Source organism: Terrapene carolina, unplaced genomic scaffold, assembly GCF_002925995.2.
Source record: "Terrapene carolina triunguis isolate 2854851 unplaced genomic scaffold, T_m_triunguis-2.0 Scaffold236, whole genome shotgun sequence".
NCBI classification, from domain to species: Eukaryota; Metazoa; Chordata; order Testudines; family Emydidae; genus Terrapene; species Terrapene triunguis.
Genome location: NW_020664587.1, coordinates 16957635 through 16973625, shown reverse-complemented (window position 1 = coordinate 16973625; position 15991 = coordinate 16957635). Strand labels below are relative to the sequence as shown.

The window sequence follows — 15991 nt, the reverse complement described above, 5'->3', positions numbered from 1 at the left end:
TTTAATCCGTGTCTCACGAGATTGCAAAAATAGCACAGCCCATTTAGTCCTTCATCTCCGTTCAGTCAAAGTCATTCCAGACATGTTACACCTTTCATGCTGTATAGAGTCTCCTACTTTTCTGCCTCCAGCAGCTATTCAAAGTAATGGATCCTGATCATTTCTTTGTTGCACTGTTTGATTTTTTTAAAGCCTTGTGTATTTGAATACTCCCCCTTGAATGAGGCCTTTGAGAAGTAATTCATATAAAAGCAAAGCGCTTTTTAAATGGCAGAGTAAAACACTCATAAAAGTTCATAAATGGCTTGCTATTTAAATCTCATAAAAGCAGCCTAGTTAATTACTTCAGTTTTGAAGGTTTCCTGTAAATTGTGCACTGTACCCAAGGTCAGCAATAAAGAGAGAAAATTCTGCAAATGCTACAGAAAAAAAAAATACAGATTTCCTTGTATGCAAGACGTCTGGGTAATTTGCATTAAAAACAATTGGCGTAATTTGTGCAGTTGTTACAGTTCAGCAATGTGACCTAGTGCTTGAAATATGTACTGTTTCCTTTTTATTTCTTTTCTCTCTTTATTTTCCAATTCCTTTAAGCGGCTTTTCCTACTCTCCCAGGGTCTGAGCTGATGCCCAAAGCTCTGTCTACACGGATCATTGGCGGCATCTGGTGGTTCTTCACGCTCATCATCATCTCGTCCTACACAGCCAACCTTGCTGCCTTCCTGACTGTGGAGAGAATGGAATCCCCCATCGACTCAGCAGATGATCTGGCAAAGCAAACAAAAATAGAGTATGGAGCTGTGAAGGATGGAGCTACCATGACCTTCTTCAAGGTGAGATCAAACATATGCATTCCACCCTCGAGGCAGAAATGCAAACACACAAGGAATGGTACCAAAGCAATGTTCTCAGACCAGAGGGAGTAAGAGCAGAGAAAAACTAGTTATATCACGTAGTCCATTTCCCCTCCTCTTAACGCAAGGTTGTTCCCTCTTGCATCTTTGCTAGGACTTTGTCCACACCCATTCAAAGTCACCCAGGCTATGGAACATCCATAGCTCGCTTCTGCCAGATGCTAATTGGTGTTAGAAATTTTAAATGGCATTGATTTTACAGCTTCAGAGATACAAAGACACTGGGTAATGCTGGCTCAGACGCTCCAGATGGAAGGTGTATTCCCAAATCAAGGCAGAGCTTCTGTGCAGCTTATACTAAACTCCTCCAGAAAGTCTTATTTTCCCCAGGCATCTTCCAGACCTTCACAACTCCCCTAGTCCCTCTCCTCCTCCGGCTCAATGAGAATGCCCTGAAGCCCTTGAAGACAAACTGATAGGCTTCTAGATGAATTCAGAATCAAGAGGAGAGAGATTAAAAATGAAAACTAGAGCTGGACAAATGCTGCAAACACCTTTCCACCTTTTTTTTTATTTGCATTTTTAAGCAACGTCTCTTGCCCCATGTACATTCACTGAAATATTCACATAAGCATGTCTTACTAGCATGAATGTTCTCAAATAGCAAATTTCAAACTTTCTGGGAACTTTCAGACCAGAAACCTGAGAGTTACATTCGCCCAGGCAGGGAACAGAAACAACACCACGTGCCTGATATGACCAACCACAACTAACCAACACAGCTCAAATAGAATGAAACAAAGCACAGGGAATAATTTTGAAGAACAGACAAGTGGTTCAGGAGAAGGCTCAGATCCGCTAACCTTCTGTGGCCCATTTTTCTCACAGGCGCTGAGGGAGGGGGTGGTTTGCACAGAGGAGGTTTTTTTATTTACTCGTAAGAGCATTAGGTAGGGGTTGAGTAGCTATTTATCTGCCTAGGTTGGAATACATAGTCTGTTCCTTGTTACAGTATGAAACTGTCCATTTTTAGTTATCAGGTCTTGTATAGCACAGGATGGGCACCTGCTGATGGTGTTACATCTTTAATAAATCATAAGAATAAACAGCATAAATAAATTCAAGAAAATCATGTTTTCAGACGCAAAGAGATTAAAGTCATCAGATAAACTTACTTCATGGACTGCTAATAAGTAAAAGACCCTTATCTCTGCCTTGGGCCTATTATATACAAAGCTTGTATAGTCTCAGGTTATTCCCTTGCTACAAGGTTTTTGTTATAACACTATTCTTCCCCCATCTCCGAATACATTGGGCCAAATATTTCATCTATGCTAGGGTCAACAGGGTTGCGGAGCTGGAATTTAGGAATCACAAGGAGCTAGAATATTTCCAGGATCATTCCACCATGGTCTTCAGAAAACAATTTAATGCAATTTTCTGCCCACCCCTTCCCGCATGTTTTGGGGGAGCAAGGAAATACAACATGCCAAATGTAGACCCATTCATTGTCCCAGAACTGAACTTTCAGGTGTGACTAGTGATTTGGGGTAACTGACGAGCACCACCTTAAAGGGGCCTGATTCTCAGTGTGTTGGTGTTCAACACTTTCTGAAAACCAGGCCCCGTGAAGGTGTCTCACGATGCACATTTAAACCCCAGTCTACAAGTTAGCTGGTGTGTGACTGACAGCACGGTTCCGATCATGTTCCCAAGACTAATGCTAAAGGCACAGGGTGGACACAAGCCATGGAGAACAAACATCAACCAGTTTTCAGTCAAAATAACAGTTGTTGGGACACAAACAGAAGGTTCAGCACATGTTGAACTTGCTGCAGAAGCATTGTCCAAGTGGCATGGAAGAGCTTTACTCTGCCTAACAATAGACCTTTGGGGTTTCCACCCTCTCCATCACACTCTCTCTCAAATCCAGACAGATAGCAAGAGTAAGTAATTTCCTGCTCTAATATGAAGCATATTAAAGAAACAGGAACCCAACAGATACCTTCATTCAGGAAATAATAGAACAATAGCATCTGGTAGGACTCAGAGAGTAACTAGCTACAGTGACATACATCCAACCTGTGTTAATATTTTATCAAGCACTAAGCGCCTTGGAGAAAAAGACCCATGGCAAAGGAAAGGGGAAGAAAACAAAACAACAAACCCAAGCAGAAAACAAACCAGAGAAAAGGAATCTGATGCCTGCTTTGTCTCTTGGCAATTCCATGTTAAGGCTTTTAGGCCACACCTATGAAAGTCCATGCAGTGCAATGCCTCCAATACATTGCAACCACATCATGGAAGGCGAATTACATGAATTCCTTCCATTTAAAAGGAAATTAATTTTAGAAGTTGTCCGACACAGCAGAGAACATGCAAAGAGCTGTCGCATTTTACTGCTGCTTAGAAGATGAAAATTAATTAAGAGATTTAAAAAAGTCTTTGAAACCACAATTGGGTTGTAAAAGTATGTGTTAAAAACGAGAGAGAGGGAGACGATAAAGGAGAGTGGGAAATGGGGAGGAAATTATCTAGGAATTAGCCTCCTTTGCGAACATGACCTGGTTTTTATGTTTTGAGGATGATTTTTTAATATTCCCTTGCAAGGAAGAGATTGAGACTGGAGAATGCAGGCTTTTACTCTGTGCCACTGGTATCAGTCACAACCAGGAGGGGATGTTAGACCCCGATTCACCAAAGCACATCAGAGCTTAGAAAGGGAAAGTTGTTAGCTCTGATGACTGTCTGTCTGGTGGCCAGTGTAAAAGGAGATCCCAATCCAGCCACTGGGATCACACTGACACTTACCGAACCCCCATTACTATCATGTTTGAATACCTTGCCATCCTTAGTGAATGTTATCCTCATAACACCCCCTCGGGTGGGGAAATCCTATCCCCGTTTTCACAGCGGGGGGACCTGAGGCCCAGCGTAGGTGAAATGACTTGCCCAAGTTCATGTAGAAAGTCCACAGCTGACCTGGGAATTTAAACCAGGTCTCCTCAGTCCCAGTCTAGTGCTCCAGCCGGTTCCGATCACATAACAGACCATTTGCATGGATTACTCTGGTGTAGGTGTTTTTGATACTGCGCAGCTGCCGATTAAACCATGTGGCAAAGAACCAGATTTGTGATTGATCTTATATAGTCAAGCACAGAATTATAGCCTTGAAGAGGGAATGACAAATATTATCATTATTATATTTTGCCCTTGTTTAAAGATTTCCATCCAAGGATCTCAATACACTTTCTCACGATAAACATTAAATGTAAGGTAAAGGGTGAGTGCTCTGTGTGGGTAAGCCATGAATTCCCTGCTAGCAGGGAGATGCCAGGATTCAGAGAAATGAGGACTTTGATTGTTTGGATGGTGAAAATGTGACTGCTTTTCTGATCTGGTTAGCAAGCTAACGGTAGTGAGAAATGTACCTTTCCCCAACCCCTTTACACCTTCCTATCATTTCAATTCAGCTGGAAATATATGGACCAAAACGTGACAAAATATTTCACAGCTTAGAAGCCAGGTTGTGCCTGGAATACTGTATGACGCTGAATGGGTGCAATATAATAGCATTTAGATTAGCCAGTCAGCAGTTTAATAGCCAAGACTCATTAAAGGGAGCTGGTGCTCTGAATTTTAACAAGAAGAAAGAGCAGAACATTTCCCTGCAGATTCACAGCCTGCTGTTGGCTATGACAATGGTGGCCAGAAGTTATACTTTCCAAAGCCCGTGCTTAGTTTGACAGGCAGCAGATGTGCCTTCATAAGGAAATAGGATTTTTTTTTTTCCCGGTACAAACATTGCATAGAATTTCAAACTCCAGCCACTCGGTGTCAGTCTGCTTTTTGCAGCAGAGTCTGCGTATGCAGGCTCCTCTTTAGCATGAACAGCCATATCGTGTTACCTTCGTGTTTATTTCTATGTGGAAATAAGTGTGTGTGTGTGTGTGTGTGTGTGTGTGTGTGTGTGTGTGTGTCCCCAGTATCTTTATAGCTTCTTAGCCGTCTCCATCCCACACATTCTTTGGTTCCTGTCATGCATCTGTCAGAGTCTGTTTATGTTCCACCGCATATTTTATTTTTCTGTGTTACGATTGGAAAGAGATGAATTCTCAGGGCTGTTCCCCCCCGAGATGGGCTTTGTTTGCTGGAGCAGCCGAAATGCTCCTGTGGGACGCTGTGTGTTTGTCGTTCCTGGAAAGAGAAATGTGGTTCAGTTTCCTTAATTGTCATCCAGACGCTCCCACCCCAAACTCTGGCCCAGACCCTCGGTTGGTGTAATTCATCAGCCCCCACCATGACTTCAGTGCAGCTATGCCTGTGTACACTAGCTGGGGATCTGCCCCAGTGTTTGCAAGACACCTGCTCTTGGTTCTGTTCACTGGGGATGATGCTGTGGCAGCCGTTCTCGAGACCCAGGGTCCTGCGTAACAAAGTTCCTGGGCAACTGGAGACGAAGTGCATGCGAGTTGTGTGATACAGATCGTCTTCTGGACAAACCGAGAAGGGCAGCCTCTGATGTCTATTTCATGGCATACCAGCCTTGAAGGGAACCAGACATCGCATCCTGCTCGCTGCAGGAAAAATGCCCCATGATTGATTGATAGGAGATCCCCCTCTGAGATTATCACCCCTCCGCTTCTCCGTGACTAGCTCTAAAAATTCCACTCAGCCTGGGAATCTGTATTCCCAGCTCCCCTGCTGCCCAGTTTGCTGCGGCTAGCGTTGTCGTTTGCTAACTGCATTATGAAGACACAATATGTCACTTTGGTTTGCAGCTTCTATAGCCTGTAGGAATGTCACAGAGAATTGCTGATGAGGGCCAGGACAGGAACATCTGCTGCTGCAAGGAGTGCACAATCAAGGTGCTGTCACTTGTGGAGGAAATGGAAGCATAAAGAAAAGGAAGGCAAACGCCTCCTCCTGCTAGCTGATGTCCCTATCTGTAGGCGGGGGGACATCGGCCCAGACTTTGAAAGGTTTTTAGGTGTTGCTGCATTCACCATTGTAACACCCAATTGAGTGAAGAGCCTAAATCCAAAAGGGATTTAGGCACTTGAGTCGACACTGAGTACAGCAATACCTAAATAGCTTGAAAAATGTGGGCCGCAGCTCTTGCAGGGCTTGGTCAAAAGCCCACTGAAAACACTGGAAAGATGTCCCACTGACTCAGGTCAGTAATGCTTCAATCAGTCAGTCCCAACCGTGGCCTTGCTCTGTTGCCAACCTGGCTAGCTGCAGCCTATGCACAGCAAAGAGAGAGTTTTGCTAACTTCATTGGTGGGTTTCATCGTGGAAAGAACTTATGAGAAGCCATTTACTGCCAGGGAATGCAGGTCAGATAGCTGGAAGATGAGGGTTCCAGGAAGAAATCAATTAATTTAGTAGCAGTATCTGGTTTCCATTATAGAAAATACCAGAAATACTGTGTTATGTGTTAAGAAGGATGCTATCTCTCTCAAAAATGCTGGTTTTAATGTGCCTTTTGCAGCATTCATATATATTTCCTTGTACAGAAATGTTAAATTCTCAAGATTAAGTATCTTCAGCTGGTGAAAATCAATTTATTTCTTTATATGGCCTGGAATTGAAAAGCATAAGCCTGAAAGTTACTTTCTTGCCAATTTCACTGAGAAAAAAGCATATATGTCTGGCAAGGCACCTTTATTTTGGCTCCTCTACACTATTCCATTAATGTATTTGGGTGATTGGTCTTGAAACACTGGTTATTACAGGCAGCTCCTGAGCTGTGACTATAAAGAACAGAGTCAGAGTCATTTGCAATGTTCACAGCATTTGCTATTCAGCTAATTGTAAATACGTTTGGTTCAGAACACAAGGTAAGTTCAATTGAGAAACAGCAACATCCGTTTACCCCACTGGTGTAAATCGATGTAGCTGTACTGATTTAAGTAGAGCTACATTTGGTGTGGTCTGGCCAATGTGTTTCTTTACCTAGAGATACCATAGGGCAGGCTATCCCTGCCTTTCTAGTCAGGCATTTCTGACAATCCAGCGTTCCCCGGCAGTTCACAGCCAGAAGATGGTCATTTAATATCAGCTCTTACTACGCCAAAGCAACTGAGCAGTTTCTCTTCACTGACCCGTTGCAGCAGGTCTGATCTGGGGGATTGGGGCTACACCACGTGTCAGAAATCCTCCATTATTCCCACCTGCCCAGATGGTACGTGTTACCAGTGGGACTGAATATCAAGGTAGCAGATGGACATCACTTCAGATTGACTCTGTATTCAGACACTTCCATTAATTTGAACAAAACACCCTATTAAAATTAAATGGCAATTCATTAGTAAGAATATGTTACTAACATCCAGCCACTGTGTTACAAACGTCCATTTAGCATAGTTGATGAATCCCAGTAATTTTTTTTTATAATAATCATTTAGCCTTTAAATCAATAGGTGACAAATATCCGGTTACCTCTGAAGCAGGCACAATTAACTGCTTTCTTTATTGACTGTCAGTTTCATACCAGGCAATTATGGTGCATGTTCAAGAACTCTTTGATTACGAAGAATACACTCTCTGAGGTGCTATAACAATTTAAGTGGGAGTTAATTTGCTTCTAATCACAATCTAATCCTAACTGGAACACGTTTCTTTGAAGTGTGAATGGAGACTTTTCAGCCACAGGGAGGGAGGATTAAGAGCATGAGCTCATGAAAGTTTTTTCTCTGGACCTTTACAATTCCTCCAGCCTTGCAGGATGAGGGAGCACTGTCTTCACAGGAACTCAGTGCTTTTCAGTAGAAGGCCACGACTGCACACTTCCCCATCTGCAATGATGCTCGCTGCCTCTGGCAACTGCATACCAGTGGAGCGGGAGTGGATACCACTTGCAGTTTGCACTGACGTTTTACCTTATTTTTCTCCTCTTACAGCGGCCTATATCTGTGATCGGACAGGTGCAAGCAAGTAACTAGCTAGTTAGAGATGGCCAGATTTGTTTTTTTTCCCCTTTTATTTAGAAAAAAGATAATATTGTACAAGGTAGCAGTACCTTATATTAAACTCTGCCTTGTTTTCACCAGCATGTTACCTCCTCTTAGTTACCTGGTGTTAGCTAACACAGTAAGAACACACCTTTTACCCTAGTGAAGATACGGCCAATGTGACTAGTGGCATTTTGGCCTTGACACATTGTGAGGTCACTAAAAGCATGGATTGGAGGAGAACAGAAGAGGCAGAAGGAGCTTATGTTAATGAATTTCAAGCTATGGCTCTGTTTGGGGGATCCTATTGCCACATTTGCTCTCTTACGTGGCTCAGCAAGTGTTGCTGGGTCTTTAATTCTGTTGGTGCATTAGGCATGCACGAGTGACTGTAAGTAGCTGTTGCAAAGTGAAGTGCACTCATCAAAGTGTGATCTAAAGAGAAGGGAGCATTTGCTATTGACCCAGGTTCACACTTCACGATGCGGAGTGAAGAGCTGCTGCTCCAGCACACATTCCCCCCTGCACCAAATGAGATCATGTGATGGGCATGGGGGGGGCGGGGTCACCAAGGTGGGGGGGCAATGGGCTGCCCTGGCATTTCAAACTACTCTTATGGTTCATTCAGTCAAAGGGAGTGATTTGAGGAGGAGAGAGGAGAAAAGTGGCTTTGCTGTAGAAGAGAGGCTTGTCGCATGTAATTTAAGTTGCCTGAAGAGCTACACTGCCTCATGCAAGTCCTATTAGCGTCTCTAAATGCAGCTGATTGATTTTTTTGCCAGTTTACTTCACTCTGTGCTTTAAACTGGGAGAACACTGATGTTGTTAACGAGCACCATGTCAGCACCCAGGGGGCAGTAAATGCAGAGAGAGAGAGAAAGGGAATGCTTGTGAACTCAAAGGTCTCTGATGTGAACTATGTAAGTGTTAAACAAGTCATTGTCGGGGAAGAAAGAGTATTATTCACGTCACTTATGCATTGTAATGTACAGATATTTAATAGTCTTCGTGGCCTAAATTTCCTGCTGCTTTTTTGAGGTCCAATAGTTGCCCCAAATGTACTTCCAGGCATGGGTCCAATCCTCAGCTGGAGTAAAGTGCCATACCTCCACCGAATCCTGTGGTGAGCGATGTTAGTTGAGGATCTGGCCCATTGCAACAGGATTGCTCAAAGGGCAGCTTTTGCTGGAGAGGACGTATGGGTTAGGGTGCGAGCCTGGGGCGTAGGAGACAGGTGTGCAGTTCCCCCTCTGCCATGGAACCCCTGTGTCATTTAGACTTTCTCTGCCTCGGCTCCCTCAGGGCAGGTATTTCCCTTCCTCGCAGGGGTGCTGGGCGGATGAGCACATCAAAGACTGTGAAGTGCTCAGATCCTATGGCAATGTGGCCCACAGAGGTACCTAAGATAGGAGGAACTTGGCTCTGGGGCACATACAAATCCTCTTAAAACAGTGGGTTGGTTAATCTTCATTTGATGGCCAGGTACTCGGTGCAAGGAATAAATTGCAGCCACGAGTGTGTATTTAAAAAGCAGCCATTTCTTCCGTGAATGATGAGACCTCTCTCGGGGATGTCCGCGCTCACCTATTTGTATGCTTAGTGGAGGTGCTAATTAACCCAACGCATCAAACAGCCACCTTGCCAAATGCTGTAGCAAAAGAAATAGAAATATATGACATGGCAATGCTACATGGGGAGGCCCTTCACTTCAGAACGCATTGCACAGCCACCACTGCCTTCCCTTCTGTGCGTCTCTTCCTGAGACCCACGTCTGCTGCCTTGCCTAGGCGTCGGGGACTGGCCTAAGTAATGGAAGGATTTAGATTGGGATTGAGGAGAAAAAGTTGTGCTCGCGGTGCCTGAGCATTCTCTCACTATACACGTAGAGTACTGGGCCTTCTCATGCATCCCATGCAACAAGGAGCCCGAAGCACAAACAAGCCAGGTATGGCTTAAACTGTATTGTGGATTTGTTTCATACGCTGTCTGCTTGACAAATCTATATTCCTGTCACATCCAGCGTGAGGACAGAATTTTTTGACACCCTCCATCCTCATCCTCTCCAACACATGGTAAATTTCATCAAAGAAACACACCGAGCCTGTGATGTGTTCTCCAAATCCGCTCCTTCTTGCTCGGCTGATGGTATCTGCCTGGATGATGCATGCTGCTATCTTGTGCAAACATATGGACGTGAGATTGAGGAGAGAGATTCTCCAACTGTTTGTCATGGAAAAAATAAACGATAAGACTGAGCAAGCACTGCCCCCTTATATGCCTCTTCAAAAGAGCTCTCACTTTGGAGAGCTTGGGAGATGCCTCCCATCCCTTGCCCCTTCCATTATTAAAAGAGCTACAGTCCTTGGGTGATCCATTCCCAAAGGGGGAATAATTTCCCTTAGCCCAGAGATGTAGGACATAGATCTATAATGCACATGCAAAGAGACAAGTGTTACATGCCAAAGCTCTAGTTTGTTTGGTAGAAACCTGGTTCATCTTGTATTTCTGAGCCCCTTGGGGCCCCACCAGACTAAATTCAACCCTGAAACCTGACCCAGACCCTCCTTCTCCAGTTGCACTCATCACAGGACACTTCCTGCAATAGTTCTGAAGTGAAGGGCCTCCCCATGTGGCTTTGGCATGTCATATATTTCTATTTCTTTTGCTAAAGCATTTGGCAAGGTGGCTGTTTGATGCGTTGGGTTAATTAGCACCTCCACTAAGCATACAAATGGGTGAGCTCGGACATCCCCGAGTGAGGTCTCATCGTTCATGGAAAAAATGGCTGCCTTTTAAATACACACTCGTGCCTGCAATTTATTCCTTGCACTGAGTACCTGGCCAAGAAATGAAGATTAACCAACCCACTGTTTTAAGAGGATTCGTATGTGCATCTGTTTCTGTGGAACCTTCCTAAACCAATGCATATGCTTAACTAATTTTTGTTACAGCATGTGTAAAAGACACTTCAAAAGGCGATCTTAAGCCAGTTGGGATCATATTATAAAGAAAACAGAATTACTTCTTTCCATCCTAACAGATTTTTGAATGAGCAAATGAAGACAAAAGTTCACATCATATGCCAGTCCAGAAAATGTGTAGTCCCCATTCCAGTGGAATGTCTGCCAACAGTAAAAAAAAAAAAAAAAGTCCCCATTTCTTAGCTATAGCAAAATACAGTAGATGCTTCTCTAATGTCTCTGTGCATCTGTTTATGTAAAAATGTAAAGCCTGTTTGACAGTTAAACATATCTCAGAAGGGACACAGATTGCCTGTGGTGCTTGAAAGTTGGAGAGAGTGAAACATATTCCCTATAACACTCTCTCTCCTCTGTCATTGGGTAGAAAGGGATAAGCAGAATTCAGGTTATTATTCTTCAGAATAATTTAACAGACATATTGGGACAGGAGTCTATCATAATAGCAACTTCTGCAAGGCATCAAAGCAAGGTGTGATTGTGCATTGTTGAAATGGACAAATACATGTTTATACTTAGGTGGGAAGCTCTTTGGGGCAAGGATACTCTATTTGTTGTGTGTTTGGTGCAGCACCTGGCACAACAGGGTCCTGGTCTGTGAGTGGGACTCCCAGGCGCTACCTCAGTAGAAATGGGAAATAATGCAAGGGAGTTCCCGTAGTGTTAGTGTTGGTCAGGATACTGATAGTTTGGACATGGGAAAACTACTTAGCTCCTCTGTGCCTCAGTTTACCTATTTCGTAAAAGAGGCATTGGGGGCACTCATGGGGCTAATGGTTGTTAATAACATTTTTCATCTGAGGATCTCCAGTTATTGTGCAGTCATTAATTAAGTGCAAAGCATCATTGTTGTTAGTAATAGTTGTGATTATATCTGGTGTGTCAGACAGCCTCAAAGTTACTCTGGTTTTCCTTTAACGAGAAGTGTGGCAACATTAACCAATGGGCTTTCCCAAAGCCGCCACTGACATTCTTGTACATTTTGGTTCTCTCCTGTGGCTTTAACTTTACTGGTATCCTTGTCACAATTTGGAAGTTTCCAGACACTGTTTAGCAGCAAAGGAATAACAGACTAATTTATTTCTGGTGGGGGGACGGCTTGTTATTGTTGTTCCAGAAATCCAAAATTTCCACCTTCGAAAAAATGTGGGCGTTCATGAGCAGCAAACCATCAGCACTCGTTAAAAATAACGAGGAAGGAATCCAGCGAGCCCTCACTGCAGAATACGCCCTCCTAATGGAGTCCACCACTATTGAATATATCACACAAAGGAACTGCAACCTGACCCAGATTGGGGGACTGATTGACTCCAAAGGCTATGGGATTGGAACTCCCATGGGTAAGTGACAATGGTGCAGTTTGTGTACACGCCTGGAGCGGGACTGCTTAGCATAAACACAACAGCTGTCATTGAGCTAATCACTCCCAGCCATGTATTTCTGAATAAAACACCCAGGAGTATCTGCCGGGTGAACGGGGATGCACAGCCCTGCTTACACAGACACGCTGCCTGCACTTGGTGCCTTTTGTCCTCCTTCCCCGCTGCGTGTGTAACGGCAGCCGCTTTCCCTCCCCCACAGGTTCACCGTACCGGGATAAGATCACCATCGCTATCCTCCAGCTCCAAGAGGAAGACAAGCTGCACATAATGAAAGAGAAATGGTGGCGGGGGAACGGCTGCCCTGAGGAGGAGAGCAAAGAGGCCAGCGCTCTGGGGATACAGAACATTGGTGGGATTTTCATTGTCCTAGCAGCAGGCTTGGTGCTGTCGGTCTTCGTGGCAATGATCGAGTTCATCTACAAGCTGCGCAAAACAGCGGAGCGTGAGCAGGTATCGGCACCGTCGGTCTCCCAGCCCCCGCCCTGCCGGCTTTGAGCCTAGCTCGGGTCCCTGGGTTGGCCTCTCGCAGGAGTCTGGGAGTTGTGCTCAGGGCGCACACAGCTCGGATTGCTGGAAGCATTGCCCCCTGCGGCATGCTCAGGAGGACCCTGGCGGTGTCAGAGCCCTGAGCTCTGCTGGGGAAAAGTCCTGGCAGCCCAGAGCAGGGATAAAATGAAGATGCCATAGGGTGGGACTCACAGCTCCTCTCTCCATGGATGCCCAAACCAAATCCCCCATCTGGAAGGACGTTGCTTCCAGGGAGGGGATGACGGACTGTACCTGCCTTAGGCTAGGTATGGCCTGGTGCTGAAGAAGGTGGACAGAAAACAGGGGGGAAAGAGAAGGCCAGTGACTTGCAGGGAGCAGCCCTGTAGCCAATGCAATATGCATCTCCCAGGGAAACAAGACACCCGGTCCCTAAAATGGGCTCGGCGAGCGGTAAAGGAGCCACGAAACATTGTCCTGCCATGCTATGGCAATAGTCTTGGCGAAACCAGGGAACTGGCATAGTATTCCCTGCACTATTCCTCATTTATTAACCCTTTATACACTACACCGCTACCTCGATATAACGCGACCCGATATAACACAAATTCGGATAGAACGCGGTAAAGCAGCGCTCCGGGGGGACGGGGCTGCGCACTCCGGTGGATCAAAGCAAGTTCAATATAACGCGTCACCTATAACGCGGTAAGATTTTTTGGCCCCCGAGGACAGCGTTATATCGAGGTAGAGGTGTATTTATCAATGGAATCTTACCAGAAAGTGTGGCCAGGCCACCTCTCATGGTTGCCTTATGCCCTTGATGGAAGAGGGTTTACACCCCTCAGACACTTTTACCTTGTGCTGCGTATACAGCGATGTTACGCACAACATAATAATTGTGTGTATGAAAAACCTCTACAACCAGAGACTGAAATAAGTTGGCATAAGCAAAGCCCAGTAAACCAGCCAGCCCGGGTCAGGCTGCAGCAATCCTATGACACTCAGGATGCCACAGCATTGTGACTCCCAGGGAACAGGGAATGCCCCTGCACTTATTACAGTAACCTCGGCTTTTTCTTTAGTCAGTCTCAATATACTGAAGGGGAAATCTCACCTGTGCGCATAGGGGCCCACAAATGGCCTCCACAGCCCTGTGCAGAGTGGTGCGTAGGAAGCATGCTGGCCCTCTGCACAGACAGTTCTCAGAACACCTTCCTGGGAGTAACAAAATCCTTTGCCTCCATTCTTCCCCAGCGCTCCTTCTGCAGCACCATGGCCGATGAGATCCGGCTGTCGCTCACCTGCCAGCGGAGGGTCAAACACAAAGCCCAGCCACCCATCATGGTGAAGACGGACGCTGTGATCAACATGCACACGTTCAACGACCGACGGCTACCAGGGAAGGACAGCATGACGTGCAATACTGGGCTGACGCCCGTGTTTCCATAGGGAACCGGGGTTGGGGCGGAGGGAGGGACTTGCTGGAGATGGGATCGGATGCTCTCTCCATTAGGGAGGAAGGAATAAAAATCCTGGTTTGGTTCAGTTTCAAGAACAAGGCCTTTAACACAACTCCATCGGTCGCCGGAACAGGAACGGGAACTTCAAAGCATGGACTGTAACCTGGTTTTATTTTTTAAAAAAGGCCTAGATCGTATAGGCCTCATGGAGTCCAAACACACTACACATCCAGGAGTCTGATGTTTACATATTGAACACACATGGAGGCAAGCGAGAATCAAGCCGGACTGACCTTCAGTGGATAACGAGGAGCCCCCCGAAACCCCAGGCTTCCTTTAGCATGGCAATAAAAAAGAAACATTTTGTGAGTACAGTACAGATGTGGAGTGAATGACAGTCCATGTGAGCATCTATTCCGAACTGACGTACACAGCACATTTAGGACAGAATGACCGGGAAGGGGAACAAATACAAATAAATAAAACGATTGTCAAAGCTGCTGCCTTGTCTCGAAGCAGTCCACCATGACCTTTTACCTCAATGCTGTGCTGTCTTCTTGTCGCCGAGAGCGGGAAGTCCACGTGTGCGTGTGATGCAAAAAGGCACGTGGAAATACATCGGAGTCAGACAGCTGGCTAAGAAGGGGCAAGTGATCTTTAATGTACCCCCAGACACAGGGCATAGGATTAGGGTCGTGCACCAGAAACTGCTGCCATCTGAAAACACAAAACAAAATCCTCCTGTGCCAATTCCCCCTGCAATGCCAGGGTGGGATTGTGATCTTCAGGTCGCCAGCTCCTTCACAGCCTGTGGGAAGGTCACGTTCCCCTTAGAAAAATCTATAGACTTCAGCATTAACATGAAGAGAAAGTGAGGGAGCTGTTTCTGGGAAGCTAATGGGTAAGTCTACACTGCAATGTAAGCCCAGGATTAATAGAATTCAAGTTTGTTAACCTAGGGCTTGAGTGTCTACACTCATTTGTAACCCCAGGTTAGGAATTGTTGAACCTGGGGTCCCAACCTGGGGCTCCGGCAGCTACACTGCATTACGTGGGATCAAGTCCAACCACCCATATCCCAGACCTCCTAGCACCCTCCAAAAATGCAGCCACTCTAGCCATTTGTTCGTAGTGCAGTTTGGGAAAACTCGACTGTCCAGAGGACAAAGAAAGTCAGCCTATGGGATTGTGGGATATTTCTGGCAGACTCCCAGAGTACGAGTCCAGTGGGGCTGCGTCTACACTGCAGAGCAATAGGGCTTGGACCCTGGGTCCCGGCTTGACTCAGGCTTGGACCCTCCACCTCCATGCGGTCCTTGGACCCTGGGTCCAAGTCCTGGGTTAGTGCCATTTGTGTGTAGACCGAAAGGGGATAGGCTTGAAGCCTGAGTTCAAACCCTGGGCTTACATTGCAGTGTAGACACACCAAATGTTACTAACTCCAGTAAGTTTGATGGCGGTGAATTATGGCTGCGTTGGTTTCATATTCCTGACAGGCAGGGAGAGCCGGGTTGTTTGTCTGGTTTAAAATTAATGTTTAATTTTGGGGGGTTTGTGGGACATCCCAGACTTGCAAAGAAGATCTTGGTCCAAATAGACAGGACCAGTCTTGGGTCAAACAGCACCCTGGATGAGCCAGAATGTGGCACTCACTGTTGCTCTCCCAGTGCATTCACTGCCCTACCCCACAACTGCATTGCCATTCTACGCTACCAAAAACCCACCAACCAAACAAGAAACTCCCATTTAAAACATTCTCCATGAATGGCGCTCGGATTTTCAGCAGTGCCCCAGGTTGCTTGTCCCACAAGGCTGGTCCTGCAGATGCATTCAGTCAGAATTACCAAAGACGTGTGAGCTGATTTAGGGTTATCT

General features: G+C 45.6%; 1 protein-coding gene across 3 annotated transcripts in view; it reads left to right on the top strand.

Moving 5' to 3' along the window:
• The window catches only part of GRIK3 (glutamate ionotropic receptor kainate type subunit 3), a 223905-nt gene extending 209800 nt beyond the window's left edge, over positions 1–14105 (top strand). For 2 of the 3 annotated variants that reach the window (XM_024202894.2, XM_024202892.1), the window contains exons 13-16: positions 616–833; positions 11906–12128; positions 12370–12620; positions 13911–14105. In XM_024202894.2, coding sequence (XP_024058662.1) covers positions 616–833; positions 11906–12128; positions 12370–12620; positions 13911–14105 — 887 coding nt within the window. Of the gene's footprint in view, positions 1–615; positions 834–11905; positions 12129–12369; positions 12632–13878 lie in introns of all 3 variants that reach the window. The other variant, XM_024202893.2, reaches the window with a different exon arrangement.
• Positions 14106–15991: the final 1886 nt, after the last annotated feature.